This window comes from Bradysia coprophila, chromosome IV (assembly GCF_014529535.1).
Source record: "Bradysia coprophila strain Holo2 chromosome IV, BU_Bcop_v1, whole genome shotgun sequence".
Classification (NCBI taxonomy): domain Eukaryota; kingdom Metazoa; phylum Arthropoda; class Insecta; order Diptera; family Sciaridae; genus Bradysia; species Bradysia coprophila.
In genome coordinates, this window is record NC_050738.1 from 8,932,149 (window position 1) to 8,949,057 (window position 16,909).

A 16,909-nucleotide genomic window follows, 5' to 3' on the forward strand; every position below is an offset into this window, starting at 1 on the left:
TTTCAGCGTGAGTGTATTTTCATAAATAATTGTTTGACATTAATGATCTTCTCGCTCTCCGGTAACAGTCTACAGAGCGTATATTTCGTTTATTCGAACAATAATATTTCTCAGTACAGTACTGTCACTGATTGGTGCTATCTGCAAGTCGTTCTTCCGTCACTTCAAGAACAATAATGAATGGCTGACCCCAGATTCTCCTAAGCCGCCGGCTGTATAGGGTGGTCCAGTTCAAATTTCGAACAGCTTTCAAAAATAAATGCAGCGGATACACAGCTGTCAATAACTCGAAGAAAAAATTGCGCTTCGTCCGATTTTTAAAAGCTGTTCGAAATTTAAACTCAAAAACTCGGTTGGTAGTTCATTCACTTTCGATAATCTGTTTTTCTCAGTGTCCATGATGAACGACTTTCCAACTTTGAAATCTTAACGCGGAAGGACCAATCCGAAATCAATAATATTGGAACTCGAATTTCGCGAAATCAAAAAAAATGAAAAAAATTCGAAAAATCGTTAAAATCCAGAAATTATTTTTTTTATTTCAAAGTCAGTCGAAGGAAATCCAGGTTTAAACTGTATGCGACAATCTTATTCACAATATTGAACTATCGCTTGAAGGATTTTTTTGTTTGTCTTTTTTGATTTCTGTATTTCTTGGTCTTGTTCGAGAACTAAATCCTCTTTCTCAGCATCACAAATTGTTGAATACTTATGCAATTGTGCCGCATGGCCTTTCTCCTTTCAACACAATAAAGGAACACTGCTCAATTGTTCAACTAAAGATTTTTTTTATTTTTTACAAATTACAAATAATATTCGATAAAGAACTGTAGATGAGGTTCTTGCTTGGACATTTTTATTTGACGAGCATGTGCCCCACCAGTAAAAACAATAGTGTCCAAACAATCACGTGAGCTATTCACTCGCGATTCGTGGAAACAAAAAATTATCGCCTATGTCATCAGGCAACGAATCATTTCCGTGTAGTGTTGTTAGTAATACACTTTAATCACTATATGATCCACAGCGTCCCTCACATTCCGGTATCCCGCGGTACATTCCAGGATATGATATGTCGAACAGACTTGTATCTTGCACTTCGTTGGTGATCCGTAGACGTCCGATTGATTTAGTTGTCTGTAAATAAGATAAATGATTCGAGTTAAGAAAACTTTTATTTTTTCATCTTTATTTAAAATTGCTTACGTTTCGTACATCTTCACATTCAGCATCTATCGTCACATTTAGACTTCGATATGTAAGGTCGCCTTCAGTTAGATCCTCAATTATTAAATCAGCCGTCAAATCAAAATCGCAAACCCACAAATCGTGATGCAGCAGCTGGCAACCTCTTAGACACAAATTTTCAAGATGCCGAAGATTTTTTACTAGTGACGCGATGTCACCGTTAGCGATCTGAAAGCCGTCCAATATTAGTGTCTTGAGATTGGACGGCAAATCGTCAGCCTCCGGAATTGAAGTGTCTAAACTTGCCGAGATTACCGACAATAGTTTTAAATTCTGAAGTGACTTGATTAGTGGGAACGTTTCTTCATCTATGTCAATATCGCGCAGTTCCAGTTCTTCCAATCGATTAATCTTGCCAACGTCGACCAACAAATCGTTTATATTATCTTCTACACAACTCAGTGTCAAACAACGCAGTGACGGCAATTGCGACAACATATAAAATCTCTCGTGTCCGCTTTCATAAACAAGACTTAGTCTCTCTAAATTTGGCAAGAAGAGCAGCATTTCTGGTTCTTTAAAAGGTCGTCATTACAAGTAAAACTTGTAATTCCTTGATTATTTTTGAAGCAACGTTCAATAGCAATGGAACTAATGTTATAGCATCCGAACATGTTTAAACATTTTAAGCTACTGTAACTATCAAAAAAGTGAATATCACTGCCAAGCGAACAGTTACTCAATGTGAGCTCTTCCAGCTTTCCATTTTCAAAGTAAGCAAATGGATTAAATGGAAATTTTTTCCTTTGAAATCTCCTGACTGAAAGGCACTGTAATTGTTTGCATGTGTTACGAATTTTTCTCAAATCTCCTGAGTTGTATTTGTAGCTGTGAAGTGATAGTGTTAGCGACTTTGCGGTTGCTCCAGCATGACGCAGGGTGCGGTCTAGTGGCTGCTTGAAATCAAATGTCAATTTGTTGAATTTCCTCTTGTAAATCTTTTCGGCAACTGGTTGTAGTCCCGAACAGGCATCTACCAAGTTCATACAATCCTTGAGAGTATCAATCTTATCAAACAACTCAAACGAAGAATCGAAGTCCAACGGAAACGTTAAGACAGCTTCAGCGACAGATGAATCACTTTTCACTTCCACGCCTTGGTTATCGGCCATATTCGACACTTTTTTTTCGCAAAATATTTCTTAAAAATTTGACAAATTTGATTTAGAACTGCACTCGGCAAACTCTTTAGAACGACTTTTGAGTTTTTGTAATTGCTGTAAATTTACACGAACGGAATTTTGAAAACCGACCCATTTTCTGTTTCTGTGTGTTACTTGAGTTTTTGATTTCTCCATATAAAAACACATGCAAAATTCACAAAATATCAGTAAACCACGAAACAGAAAATGTGTCGGTTTTCAAAATTCCGTGAGTGTAAGCCGGAATAAATAATTTTATTTGTAAGTTAGATTTAATATTTGGAATTTTCCATAATTACCACATTTCACTAAACAAAGGATTCAGCTACCTAAAAGTTTATAAACTATCAGGAGGGATATATTTACACTTTTCAAGGTTTTTATTTTGTTTCTTTCGTTTTATATTGTTCCACACGTATTCTACCACATAAAAGAATGCTTGTCTTGTCTTTACATTCCTTCAACTCCACGCCACACGTGTGCGTGTTAGTGAGACGACTCTCTTTATTTTTCTTTAGGTGACAACATGTGAAACGATGTGGAACAATTAAACCTAGGAATGATAACCACGTAAAAAGTTTAATTTAATTGATTTTACTAACTTTAAAAAAAAAATAAGTTAAACCAGTACTCTTTCTAGGAAACAAACTTCGCTTTGACGTCAAAATATTATTTCTTTGTTAGTAGATGAGTTATGCACTGTTGAATAATTTCTAATGTACTTTCATTGAAAATTTCCACTCTATTTCATTGATCCTCACAGAGTCAACTTTTACATGGATTTTTCGTGGTGAATTTTACTCACTCACCTCACTCACCACTTCACAGTTTTGACGGTCTGTGGGAATCCCAGAGACTATAAGATGGCTTAAATCGATTGTCATAAATGACATTTTTGCATTTTAAGAAGTTTTTAGTTTCTGGAAGTTTCGATTTTAACCTTGATACTAGTATCTCAGTTGATTCGACCTGAAGCGCATATCATTTTTTATAATGACGACGAATTTCCAATTTATACCTGGCGATATAATTCAAGAATTCTAAACGCCATTTATTAAAATTTTGGACTTGTCTTGCAAAAAATTCCATTGCAATTTTTGCTTCAAAAGCAGCTATCATTTACGAACATGCGCTAAGTGCAAAATGGTCTTCTATTGCGACTTGGATTGTCAAAAGCAGGATTGGAAAATTGCCCATTCCATTGAGTGTAAATTGTTCGCTGACCCTCAAACAGCTTCGATTGCGATGGTTCAGCTCGGTGGCATCGGTGATGATATACTAAAAATAATAAGAATCGTTTCTTTTCTCAAACTTCACAAAGAGAAATCCGCCAAGAAATATCAACTCGTCGATGGGACGTCTCGGTGAGATTTTTATTAATGGATCTCCGAATTTCTAAGCTAACGACCTTCTGAATTGACAGATGTTTCAACGATTTAAAGGATCATTATGATGGTATGGAAGCGGATGAATTACTTAAAAAGACTGCCACTTCACTAGCTTCAACATTGGCAGATTCAGCATTGTTTTCTCCACTCGAGTGCAGCTATGAAAATATTCTTCATATGTACAGCGTTTGGAAAACCAACGCTTTTGGTGTAAGCAACGAAGACGATACCAAGATTATTGGTAGCGCACTTTACATTTTGAGCTCATCGTTTGATCATTCCTGCCGTCCAAATGCAATAAGAGTTGTGGACGATTCGTGTCGAATGCAGGTAACTTGTATTTTGATATTAAACTGAGCCGTAAATTTTAAATCTTGATGATCCGTTTGTTAAATAGATCCGTTGTATTGAAGCCATTCCTGTCGGAGAGGCTCCAAAAATTACATACTTGGCTGGTATTCGCAATAGAGTCGATCGACAAAACGTCCTGAAGAAACGTTACTTTTTCAATTGTGAATGTTCGTTGTGTGAAACTGAGAAAGACGCACCGGCGGTCAATTTCGTCGAATTACTTGGTCTCCGAGCAGTTTTTGATCGAGAAGGGATTTATATGAACGAGCAATTCGTTCGTGCTGAGCTCATTTTGAATCAAATGCAAAAAATATTTTGCCGGTACGACGAACGGATAACCAATTTATATGATTTGACATTGGAAAAGCTCGTGTTAGGCCTAACAATGCATACGTCCATGGTGGAGGTTTCGAAAGTTAAGCAATTCGCAAAACAAGTCGAAGAAAATCTACGAATTACTTTCGGGGTCGGTCATAAAGACTACAAATATTTGGCTGATGAGGTTTTGCCGAGACTAAATGCACTAAATCATTAGGTGCCTCATTTTTATCGTTTCAAGATATTTTGAAAGATTTTTGTTTTCAAATCAATGAATTCTGATTACAACTCTAACAATGAATGCTTAGAAGGGTATTATTTTGATTCAGGTTAATTGTCCTGGATCGCAGCTTTACGACGATACCAGATTTGCTATGTGTAGTGTGCCACAACTGTGCTGTAAAACTCGTTTTATATGCGCAAGTCGGACTACTCGAAAGTACAGAGATTGTAAGTTTTCGAAGATTTTTTAGTTAGTCTACTCTGGCATCATTATTAAACGTTTTAGCTTATATCATAAATAGAAACCAAAATAAAACCAAACATTAACAATGAAAATAGTTTTGAGTTCAGTCGAAAATCTTACGATCTCTGTACTTTCGAGTAGACCGACTTTCGCATATAAAATGAGTTGTACAGCACAGCTGTGGCACACTACACATAGCAAATATGGTATTGTCGTAAAGCTGAGATCCAGGACAATTCACCTGATACAAAAAAGACACTTCTAAGCACCATGTGGTTGCCTAGATGCTCAAAAATGTTCGCGGTAGTAAGCAATTTTTTGAAAAACATTGAATTAATCAAACAAACTAAAAAATGTTCGAGATATTTGGCCATTTTTAGTCAAGAATAGTTCCTGGAATACGAAATTAACATCAAAGAGTGACCACTTATATGCATCTTAGCTCTCAACCTTGAATAAATGCGCTAAGGTACCTACTCATATGAAAATATTCTTCTATCATCACGCTTATAATCACAAATATAGAAAGTGTGGTATCGTTCGAAAGGTAATTGAACAGCCTTTAATTTAAACTGCATGGCAGGAGAGACCCTTTACCCTTTACAATATGGTTTTTCAAAAATATTTCAAAAAGTTACCGTCCACTTTCAGACCACTTGCCCTGATTTATGATCAGTGGACATCGACTAACATTTATCTACAATAAAGTTTGAGTTACATTACATTTTTAATTAGCCATCGTTCAAGCACACCGTGCCAAGCAATATCCATTTAAATTTTTTTTGTGATTTTCATTAGAAGTTCTGTAAGAGCAGCTGTAGTTCTGAACGGCAACAAAAAAAAAAAAACATCTCCTTTAGAGCATTCACGACTCCTTTAAAGGGAAAATAAACATTAATGAAATAAAAGATTTCATTTTAAGACCTTCTGTAATAGTACATTACGTCCGAGTTGTTGTTTTGAGGATTGTTAAAGTTTTAAAAGTGAAATTTAAGATAACTCCCAGACGAAATAAAATTGCGTTACGACTTCTTTTTTCAATATATTTATTAGCTTCTACTTAAACTGACACTTGTGCCACGAACCATTGATGGACGTGAACCTTAGTCGAGTAAATAAAAGGAATCGATAAGAATTAGTGTACGAACTACGAATGTACAACAGTAACGGCTTCCGCCCTGTCCTTGTCTTTTTCGAAATTTTTGTCGTAAGCGTCCAGTTTGAATTCTGTAATTAGCGCTTTTCGTTGAGCGTCGGTAATCAATCCATTCGCCTCATGAACCGACAGGGCATCCAAAACGCCTTTCTTAATTTGATTCAAAAATCCGGCTTGCTGGTACACTTGAATGTTCTTTTCAATTGCTTGGTAATATTCGGCTTTCTTGAAGTGATCTGCAAGCCAGTTATTAAAGAAACCTCCTTTCTCATTCCCCGATCCGGTCGTTAATAATACGCGATGTTCTGCATAGGAAATGGAAACGGCAGCCATGTCTCTTTCCTTGATCTCTCTTATTTTCTTGTCCTTGGCATAGGCATATGCGCTCTTGGGCGGAAAGTGGTCACTTTCGATAATCTTGTCTTTGGAAACAGTGTCCACTAACTTACCATAGCGACCACCGATGCCGATGTATTTGTTCGCATTTTGTGCCGTAATCTTTTTCTTAATATCAGCCGATGAGACGGCACCTAAAGAAAATGGTAGTGAAATATTCAAAGTTCAGTTAGTTATGTCAGTGCCTTCGACTTACTGGCTTGATCAGCATACATCAAAAATGCAGCCAACAACACCAAAAACGTTCCGGACAATTTCGAAGTCATTTCTTTGCTTAGTTGATACCACTTAAGGATAGAGACTCTAAGATGTGAATAATAAGTTTGCCAGTTACCAGGCTTTTTATATAGTCAGTCGCCGTTGTTCAAATATTGAATGACATTCAATCGATAATCAGATCAGGTTAAACTCATAAAAATGGATTTCAACAGAATGGTGGAAATTTTGTATACGCAACTGTCTTATTGATCTTTCCAGCTGAACAAACAATTAATTGAATACAATACAACAACGTCTCGATATTGTTTCAGGAAAACAAGAAGGTGTATTTTTAATATCTATTTTACTCTAAGATAAGTTATTCGTATCCGACCAAAATGAACTTTTTGATCTTCAATAGATTAATTGAGACTGCAAAGCTAATTTTGTAATCAAAAATACACTCTTACGTACAGTCTAAATCTCATAAAAGAGCGTGTGTATATCATGTATCGTCTTCCGTTGTGGCAAAAAAAAAACAATGATCTTCAAATCAACATTGTCATCTAGATACTAAACAACATAATGAAGTAAAAGATTTCATTGATTTTTCCGAAAATACTTTGATGATATAATTAAAGTTGTAGATTGAACAAATGGGAGACTGATGAAATTGTGTTTCTATGTTTTAAGTTGACCAACTACATGTTCGACCAGAAAGCTTATTATTAAATCTTGTAGAAAATAATGAAAGCAACATAAGATTAGTAGAGTAGTCCTTTACTTCTCTAAAGGCAGAACCATTTTCCGAGGTCGAAAGAGATATCTATCTCTAATGACATTACTTTCATTTAAGAGGCACCGGCACTTTGCTGAAAAGCATACATTAGGGCGATTTTTAAATACTGGATTATAGTTTACTTTTGATGATATCTTTCCACCATAATTCTTTTTCAATAATGTACGACTGCAATTCCGACCACGAATGTGTTAGCTTTCAACAGAAAATAGATTTCGTTATAGCAGTTTGACCAGCTCTGAAAACAATGAGCAGTTTATGAAAATTTCGTTAAACTGCTCACTTTTCTCAGAGCTGGTCAAACGACTACAACTAAAAATTAATTTTTATTTAAAGCTAACACATTTGTGGGAGAGATGCATCATATGGAGAAAGCACACTCAATCACAGTATCACAGTCGTCTCGACGAAACATACATACTTATGCAAAATAATTCTCTCGGCATACGAATTCACACGTATACTGTAATTTCGTGGTTTCTGGAAAATAACTATTTCAAACCTAGTTGGCGCTACAGGAAAACTTTGATTCCACCGCCTGCGGTGATCAACTCGAAAGTGTCTTAACCAGTTCTTTCAGAACCTTGCATCTGATTCAGTTATATACAATGAAAGTGTACACTATAGTCTATATAGATATAGTCTAATGTCAAAATTTATATGGAGCAGAGGAAATAGCGATTTAATGTAAACAAACTCACCTCTCAATGAAAATACGGCTCCTATGGACAGACCATACCTGGTCTCTACCCCGGCAGTTTAACCTAATGTGAATTGCACTCACCCCCTAGACACTTCGACAAAAAATGTATGTGAATAGCGTGAATAGTGTCACACCCTTTCTACTTTCATTGGTTATATATGGCATTACCTCCGCTCATATATCTACCTTGGTTGAAGTTAAAGAAAGACTTTACGGACTTTACCAAATCGAATCCTGTTTGCGTTCACTTTATTTCAGATATCGGCGCACATTCCATAACGCTTTTGCTGACCTTGCTGACACGCGTAACGCGTTCATTTGCATTTTGACACTTTGTGACGACTTCGATAAGTCAAAAATTAGTTTATTCGAGTGTTCAAAGTTATAGGAAGTAAAAAAACAAGAATTAAACTAAAGAAAATGAATTTGTTGCGTATATGTGATACTACGGATCGTGTTGTTCTTAAGAAACAATTCGATTTCCTTCATTAAAATTGTTTAGTATTTTCAAGAAGTTTGATTGTATATTTTATTTATAAACAGCATTGTGTGTCTGTAGTTGTTGTGTTTATAAAGTAGAAACACTTAATTTGTACGTTAACCATTCGATTTATTCTTCGTTTATTTGTGGGTAAGTCTAAATATCAAATTGCTTCTATTTTAACATAACTTCGGAGTCTGATTTCTGGCCAATTCTGAGACGTAGAAATTTTGTTATTATTGTCATTGATTACTCGAAGTTCTCAAAAATTCGCCTAAAACTGGTTTCGCAACAGTGCCTTTGTGAAGTGATAAGAGTTGTCCCCATCGTGAGTAGATTTAGAATAATGGAAACATACTGATATCTCATTAGCTTAGGCCTTTGTGCATTTTCCATATTTTCGTATGAATGACTTTCATTGAACAAGATCTGAAATAATATTTACTTTCGTGAGTAAACACCAAGGTTAAACGAGCACTTAGCAGCACGTAATTCAAGCACGCTTCTTATCAAAGTGTTCATCGAAATTTCTCCGCATTAACTCTAAGCGGAGACTTTCGTTGTGACCCTGAAAAGTTAATTCAATTAAAATTCATCCGCAGCAATTTCTACAATGCAACGGTGGTGGTATTTGGATAACAAAGCCAAAACTTATGAGCAACCCGATCAACGACGAGTGCCATCAAAGTCAATTGAAGCTAATGATGGTGGGGAACGGAAGTGGCTATTTCGTGTTATGGTCACCGAGAAACTGAATGTATTTGAATCAATTTCTGTCACTGGTGAATGCTCAGCGTTAGGTAATTGGATACCGCAGCATTGTGTGCTGTTACATAGAGAAAATGGTAAGACTTCATTTGTTTATGTTGTTGATTTGATACGTTGGTCATTTGTTGCAATTTATTTAATGCGCCTGTACTGCGCAAATAGCTCGTTTCGGAAAAGAGGTTCCCTTGTTGATTGGAATCGTAAGCTACAAGCTTCACACACGCCAATAAGAATTTTTCTAACTTATATATAACTCAATCTGACCACATACAACATTTACTTACACCCAAGGTTTGTTTTCATTAAAAACACCTGTGGTGGTGTAATACAAATCACGTCGTAACTGTGTACGTTCATGGACTTGAGCCAGAAAATTGTCATATGACATTGGCATTGTTCATTTATCGTCTTTGTATTTTTCAAACATATTTGAAGTCTACAAGTCGTTTAAGTTGCAAATTTGGATGACAATCCGCGACTAAATGAGAGTTTATTGAACCTACATTACATGTTTTCAAAACTGCTGTGTAATGCTTCCTGAGTCGGTTAATTAAAATTTGAAATGTTTGTGCTAAAGCCAGCATTTTATTACCAGTCGCATATGATTGGTGTGTCGATCTAATGATTCAATTGTATTGTTTTACTTGAGCGATACCATTTGCCGTAATGTACTGTAAAACTTTCTAAAATTAATTTTTGGAAAATTTGCGGAAAGACGACATTCAATTTAAACCTTCGATCCGGCTCAAGTCGATCTGATTTAGTTCAGGTTGAACCTGATCTTAAGCGGACCCCGAATTCAATGTTTCAGGTTGAATTTCAACTACCCCATTACGGTATCAGGTCTCAAAGACAAATGTGAACAAATTTGATGCTTCAGTTTCCTTGTACGTTTTCCATTACATATTATGACAACACTGACAACAAGTGCCTAATCTCGACATTAATCATTTACTAATTTAGTAACTAAACGATACAGCGAATCTTATATTAAGACAAAGAAATGAATGCAGTTCGCGTAAAGATCTTATATTTCTCTCGATATTTTTCGCTTGAATCATAATTTATTAAACCACACGTTATCGCTCATTGTCAGTATAAACTGAGGCAATTTTCATATTTTCTTTTGTTCAGATACAAACATCTGGTCGACTGAAGTCATGCTACCAATGTCGAGAGATATTAAATATCGATACTTCGTTTCGACATCTGACGCATCGTCGGAACACATTCATATCCGTCGATGGGAAACGCACTTAAATCCCCGTCAAATCAATGCATACGATGAATTAACAGCCGTTGTGGACACCTTTGGCGAGGTGAATGGTCTGGAGAAAATCGATTGTGGCTGGCTAACCACTGAAACAGTGATACAATTTAAGTTTTTCAATAATCCATTCCACTTAAAGGAGAAATTGAAAAATCGGATACTTTATGTGAAGGTAGGTGTACGTGATCTTTGATTATTTATTGATGTCACGTCCGGTTGGATGACTGAAACAAATTACAATTTGTCGTTTTTGATGTGACATGTTCCGAAGATAATTTTACCACTCAAAATGAATTCGCTTTCCTTGTGATTAACCTTCCAAAATTTAGATGTCCCAATGTGACCAAAAAATCAAAAGATTTCCAGTTTCCTCTTCAATCTCTCTAACGCATCTGATGACAAAAAATGAGCGATGAGCTCCAAACAGCATTCGTTTATGTAGTCAAACGAAAGTTAAAGTAAATGAAGTAAAAGATCCAACACAACGGAATACTTAAAACATAAGAAGTAACAGATTTAAGGGTCACTTTGCGAAAACGTCGAACAATTGAAATCCACGGCCGATCATAAATTTAAGTTTTTCCAGCTTCGTCGTAGGTCGACTTTACTGCTAAAACGTGACTACAGATCACACCAGTATGAATGTTACTTTCGTAGCTGCATATTAGGACCTATTATAAAAGCCTTTTTATAATTTAGTTTGTAATGGAACCTCTAATTTAGAGGAAGACGATTTTTTTTACTTTGAGAAATATTTGATTTTTTTTGGTTTGAAGTTCTACGATTCCAACATAGCAGAAATAAATCAGCAATTTGTTTACTAAATGTGTGTTCATGTTCAACGTTCATGTTTCATTGATTTCTCCTTTATCCACCTCATCACCACTGAACCAACAAAAAAACCAAATATTTATTTATGCTTCTAGTTAACTCCAATGAATTTACGTATATCGAACGAGGCATCAGGTGTATCACCACTTGATGATTCTCTGTCCAATGACACGCATGAAAATCCCACCGAAAATCCAACGTATGCTTTTGCTGAAGTCGTTACATTAAAGTATCCGCACAGGTATAGAATACTGACTGATGACCACATTTATTGACCAGACATAACGGCAATTCAATGTAAAAATTCGTAACTTTTATTTGATTATAGTGTCGTTGAACAGCAACAGCAATTTGGCCAGAAGTACAATCCAGACGATATTATTATATTTAATGTTACCGTTGAAGAACCCGATAACGTTGCATATCTAATCGATTTGTATACGTACAGTTCCAGACGTGATCCCGACGAACCACCTGTCCATTTAGGCTATCACTATGTTCTACCCAATGTACTGCGAAAGTCGGATGGTGAACTTGAATTGCCTATAACATGTGCCGCAAGACACCGACCCCTGGGCATGATGAACATTGAGTACTTGAAGGTATAATTCAGCGCTGACTTTCGATAAAATTGCATAATTTCTACGCTCATCAACTGATCCACAGATAACCCCGTTGAAAAGTCACGATTTGACCATGAAACAATCGTTCATTCGTTACTGGAATCGAAAATGGACTGGCCTTGAAGTGGGACACCGCGGAGCTGGCAATAGTTTCAAAGCCCCAGACCGAGATACGATTCGTGAAAATACGATTGCATCGTTGAAGCATGCAGCGAATTATGGAGCGGATTTCGTTGAATTTGACGTTCAGTTGAGCAAGGACTTGGTCCCGGTTATCTATCACGACTTCATCGTTTACGTTTCCTTGAAAAAGAAGAAAAATCTCGATTCACACGATATGCTGGAGCTGCCAGTGAAGGAGTTGACGCTAGAACAATTGAGTAATTTAAAAATCTACCACGCTGTTGAGGGTCGCAATCGTGAGGCGAAATTCTTTGACGAAGATTTGGATGAACATCAGCCGTTTCCGCAATTGGCTGATGCGTTGAATTTGATAGACATGAGTGTTGGTTTCAATATTGAAGTTAAATGGTCGATGCAACTGATCGATGGTACGTTGGAATTGGATCGGACTATTGACAAAAATTTGTACGTTGACTGTATATTGGACGTGGTTCTATCGCAAGCCGGATCGCGGCGAATCGTTTTTTCATGCTTCGATCCAGACATATGTACAATGTTGCGCTTCAAGCAAAATATGTATCCGGTCATGTTCTTGACGCTAGGCGTCACCGAAAAATATCCCCAATACCATGACCCTAGGTGTAATACCATCGAAAGTGCCGTGTCTAATGCTTACGCCATGGAGCTGTTGGGCATCGTTGCTCATACAGAGGACTTGTTACGAGACTCTAGCCAGGTACTTAGATCAAAGCTGCATGCACATATTGACCCATTGACCAACTGACTGTAATCAAATAGATCAATTTGGCTACTGATTTGGGTTTGATTGTGTTCTGTTGGGGAGACGACAATAATTCGAAGGACACGATTCAGCTGTTGAAAGGTCTCGGCATTCATGGAATTATTTACGACAAAATGGATGTCCTATCTACCAAAGAAGTGAAGGTAATGCACTGCAAATTTATTGTTTGTTTTTTTACTAACGAACAGTCATCTAAGTAATAATGGTGCTCGCAGGTAGATCTTAGCAGGGCTAATTTTTAGGAATTTTTAAAAATTCCGAAAAATGCAGAAAAATTTCTGAGTTTTTTTGTGTGGAAATTTTTGATATTTTTTCAGAATTAAAATTCCCAAAACTAAGCCCTGACCAAGAACAAATCCGAGAACCAATAACATTGATGTATGAAACTTGATTTATTTTTCTCACGCACTACAGAACGAGTCCCAGGTCAAATTTATATTTGTCGAGAAAATTTCTTTTCTGAAAAATCGTAAATTTAACTTAACTTTGGCCAAGCTCTTCTTCAAATCGACTTTTCACCGCAAAGCCATATGGCACATTGTTGGCCAAATGACGAAAAATGTAGAATTTGGCGTGATACCAACTGATTTGGCGTTAGGACTAAGCCTAACTGGCCTGTGATCTGCCTTTTCTACGTCAGTTCTTGTAATTTGTCTATTGTCTTTATCACATTGAGTAAATATCCTGACTACAGTTAATGTCAACCAAATTTGTGTCTAAGTTTGCTTCGCCTGTTTTACCAGCTGGTCCAGTTACACACTGATACAATCACACTGTGCTTATGCGTAATTATACCGTTGTACAAATACCATGGAACCAACTTAGGCACAAATTTGGTTGAAATTAACTGTGTTTTCTGAGTTATTGATTTTACGGACAGTGGACAGAGTAAAAAAAAATCCATTTCTTAGGAAGAGGAGTTCGTCTTAGCTCATTTTTTCAGCAATAAGTTTTTAGTGAAAATTTAGCAGAACTTAGTCCATAAGTCTACGACTTCTTATGAAAGTAAGAGGACCTTCCAAGCTGATTAGTTTCGCTTCGAATTAAATACATATCTCAAAAAACATGATCCGTTGTTTCATAAGCTCGCTGTAATTGTAATGATACTAGCGGTATACGCCTTGTGGTTTTAATTTCGCAAGAAATTGTGCAATTTACACTCCCGGAACTTTGAAAACCGACAGATTTTCTGTTTCGTGGTTTGCTGGTTTTTTTGAAGGCCTATTTTAAGGAATTTAATTTCCCTTCACAAATTTTAAAAAAATTCTTAAAATTTCCAAATTTTGTTTCCTGTTAGATCTCATTCCGAAGTAATCAGTTAAGCTCAAAGACATGAAAAACAACTAAAAATGCAGTAAAAACAACATTTACGATGCAATCTATTGTGTTTTTAGATGAAATGACGAAAAAAAATTGAGAATTTTTGAAAATTTAATTTCCTTAAAATAGGCCCTGGTTTTTTGTGAATTTTGCATGTATTTTTATATGGAAAAATCAGAAACTTAAGTAAAACACAGAAACAAAAAATGTGTCGGTTTCCAAAATTCCGTGTGTGTACCATTTTCACCTTTGTGAGATCTAAATTTGCCGGAATATCTCCAGACAAGTCGATTCTTTATATCGCGTGCAAATGTTAGACAATTAGCGACGTTTTCGAATATTTTGAGAAAATGTTCATAATCTGCATCGTCGAAGTTTTCTACAGATTGTGTTTGATGATTTGGTGTAATGATTTTCATCAAAATTGTCTGTTTCTAGAGATAAGAAATCAGAGAATTGAAGGAAATTGTTTGAATTTTTTTATCACTTTTTTTGTTTGAAGAATTTTATTCCAAATCGAATTTCATAATCATCGCTTTTAACACAACTTTTGAAAAGTTCGTTTAGCGTTATCTAACCAATGTATTTTTCGACAATTTATGCTGCAAGGCTAAATGGTATTTGCGAGATGTTCTCTTGTTAAAAATGAACGAATTTCTTTACATTCAGGACGTTCTGCACAACTAAAATAATTTCCTTTTTTCTTGTATTTTCAGAAAAGTATTTTCCTTGTCGATGCTAAAGAAACGCAAAAAGATTTATTCCAACTTCAACAACTAGAAAATATAAAACACGGTGAACGTTCAACCAATCATTCAGAAAATAGTTAACTAAATTTGATTCTTTGCTAGTTAAAGTTAAACAAGTCTAACGTTTTTAGCCAATGTCTATTAGATAAATTTAAGAACAAAATGTCATTTATCATCCATTGGACAATTATTGTTTTTGTTGCTTGCTGATAATTCAAAATTCAAAATTGAGATTAAGAAACGAAGCATCTCCGCTGCATTATTTAAATTATATTTTTAAAACTTACACTCCCGATTTAAAATTTTAAAATTCGTGAAAATCATTTTTTTTTTTAATTGAATTTTTAACGTTTCAATCTTTTGCCAATTCAATTATTGTTCAAATAATATATTTTTTAGTAAAACCAAAATTGGTGTTTCGATTTTAGTGTTTTCATCTGTTTCATCTACAGCGTCGACAAAAATCAAAATAGTGAGTCACCTCTAGGAGCACGTGCAGAAAATCACTACTATACCAGGGAAGTAATTTGATCTAAATATCGAATTATCGAGTGTAGTATGACGTTTTAATTTACGAGCGATGTAAAAACTCTTCTCTAGGGAGTGAAAGGCCTCTTTACATCCTTAGTAAAGTAAGCCTGCAGCTCAGGAGGAAAATGCACCACGCCTTAGTTCATAAGTTCATAAGTACACCTGCACAGGTCGCTGATCATACTCTATCTGTAGTAGGGGTGTGCGATGGATAAAGGATCGAGACTGGCGTAATCCATAAAAAACTGTTATCATTCATAGATGTCCAAAATTGATTTTAAAAATTTAGAAAAATTCATTTACAACTTGCGACAAATCATATGGACTAAATTTTCGAGTTTTCGGCCTCTCACCTATTTCGACCTCCACCAAAAAACTTCTTTAAGATTTTTGTTAGCTGTATTAGAGGATAACTAATTCTACTAATTGAAGTTCAATGCAACAGAAACAAATTAAATCGTGAGTTAAAATTGGGGCAAAATGACTCAATTGAGAAAATCGAATTTTGGAAAACGTCTAAAAAATCATCGATTTTAAAATTTTTTGATCGAAAATTGACCACAGATGTTAAATTCCATTAAATGAATTAAAATTAATGTTTTTTACGCGTTTTCAAAAATTCGGTTTTCTCAATTGAGCCATTTTGCCCCAATTTTAGATCAAACAAACACTCACGACAAAAACATTTTTCAGATGATTTTCAAAAATTTTCCTGTTCTTGATAGCCCCAACCCATCCAAGAATTTAAGTCATGAGCAATCATTTTCTAGATGAATTTCCGAATTTTCATGCTCAATCCTAGTCGGCGAATTTCGACGACTCATAAAGAAGACTTTTCCGACCAACTTCTTTCGGATTTAATTTTTTCTGTTGAATTGGATTCCAATTAGTAGAATAGGACTAATACAGCTAGCAAAAATCTTAAAGAAGTTTTTTTGGTGGAGGTCGAAATAGGTGGGAGGCCGAAAACTCGAAAATTTAGCTTTAATGATTTGTCGCTAATTTAGTTGAAAATGAATTTTTCAAGATTTTTGAAATCGATTTTTGACATCTAGGGATGATAACAATTTTTTGTGGATCACGCCAGTCTTAAAATACTATCGTCTTTATAATCGACAAACACTTTTCACAACCCTCTGACATGAGTTTTTGAGCCATTTCCACCAACCGTTGACAACATATCGAAAAATTAAAAGATTCATCTTCTCTAGAATTGGGATTGGACCAATATCCTGCGGGAATGTCG

General features: G+C 35.6%; 4 protein-coding genes across 6 annotated transcripts in view; 2 read left to right on the plus strand and 2 right to left on the minus strand.

The window, feature by feature from the left end:
* The window catches only part of LOC119066960 (probable protein arginine N-methyltransferase 6.1), a 41,987-nt gene that overhangs the window by 3,318 nt on the left and 21,760 nt on the right, over positions 1 to 16,909 (minus strand). The window contains exon 5 of the mRNA XM_037169691.1: positions 13,569 to 13,574. Within this exon, the coding sequence (XP_037025586.1) occupies positions 13,569 to 13,574 (6 nt within the window). The remainder of the gene's footprint in view (positions 1 to 13,568; positions 13,575 to 16,909) is intronic.
* On the plus strand, positions 3,171 to 5,668 carry LOC119066964 (N-lysine methyltransferase SMYD2-like). The gene is made up of 3 exons (XM_037169696.1): positions 3,171 to 3,754; positions 3,814 to 4,108; positions 4,176 to 5,668. Exons 1-3 carry the CDS (start codon positions 3,534 to 3,536, stop codon positions 4,662 to 4,664), a joined length of 1,005 nt encoding a protein of 334 aa, XP_037025591.1. The 5' UTR covers positions 3,171 to 3,533; the 3' UTR covers positions 4,665 to 5,668.
* LOC119066967 lies at positions 5,943 to 6,792 on the minus strand. The gene is made up of 2 exons (XM_037169698.1): positions 6,662 to 6,792; positions 5,943 to 6,599 (listed from the first exon to the last, which is right to left on the minus strand). Exons 1-2 carry the CDS (start codon positions 6,729 to 6,731, stop codon positions 6,061 to 6,063), a joined length of 609 nt encoding a protein of 202 aa, XP_037025593.1. The 5' UTR covers positions 6,732 to 6,792; the 3' UTR covers positions 5,943 to 6,060.
* Positions 8,424 to 15,437, plus strand: LOC119066954 (glycerophosphocholine phosphodiesterase GPCPD1). 3 transcript variants are annotated; one of them, XM_037169678.1, is made up of 9 exons: positions 8,482 to 8,796; positions 9,249 to 9,491; positions 10,549 to 10,856; positions 11,611 to 11,756; positions 11,844 to 12,117; positions 12,182 to 12,997; positions 13,060 to 13,206; positions 14,993 to 15,000; positions 15,100 to 15,131. In XM_037169678.1, coding segments are annotated over exons 2-9 (1,932 nt in total). In that variant the 5' UTR covers positions 8,482 to 8,796; positions 9,249 to 9,259; the 3' UTR covers positions 15,101 to 15,131. The 3 variants fall into 3 exon arrangements, with proteins under 3 accessions (XP_037025571.1, XP_037025573.1, XP_037025572.1); XM_037169676.1 differs by lacking the exon at positions 14,993 to 15,000 and having other exon boundaries at positions 8,424 to 8,796; positions 15,100 to 15,437; XM_037169677.1 differs by lacking the exons at positions 8,482 to 8,796; positions 14,993 to 15,000 and adding an exon at positions 8,837 to 8,974 and having other exon boundaries at positions 15,100 to 15,437.

Coding starts and splice junctions, on each gene's coding strand:
- LOC119066964 (XM_037169696.1), top strand. CDS start 3,534: ATGGTCTTCTATTGCGACTTGGATTGTCAAAAGCAGGATTGGAAAATT. Junction 3,755..3,813: donor CTCGTCGATGGGACGTCTCG/GTGAGATTTTTA, acceptor CTGAATTGACAG/ATGTTTCAACGATTTAAAGG. Junction 4,109..4,175: donor ACGATTCGTGTCGAATGCAG/GTAACTTGTATT, acceptor TTTGTTAAATAG/ATCCGTTGTATTGAAGCCAT.
- LOC119066967 (XM_037169698.1), bottom strand. CDS start 6,731: ATGACTTCGAAATTGTCCGGAACGTTTTTGGTGTTGTTGGCTGCATTT. Junction 6,600..6,661: donor GATGTATGCTGATCAAGCCA/GTAAGTCGAAGG, acceptor CATTTTCTTTAG/GTGCCGTCTCATCGGCTGAT.
- LOC119066954 (XM_037169676.1), top strand. CDS start 9,260: ATGCAACGGTGGTGGTATTTGGATAACAAAGCCAAAACTTATGAGCAA. Junction 10,857..11,610: donor ATCGGATACTTTATGTGAAG/GTAGGTGTACGT, acceptor TTATGCTTCTAG/TTAACTCCAATGAATTTACG. Junction 13,207..15,099: donor TATCTACCAAAGAAGTGAAG/GTAATGCACTGC, acceptor TTGTATTTTCAG/AAAAGTATTTTCCTTGTCGA.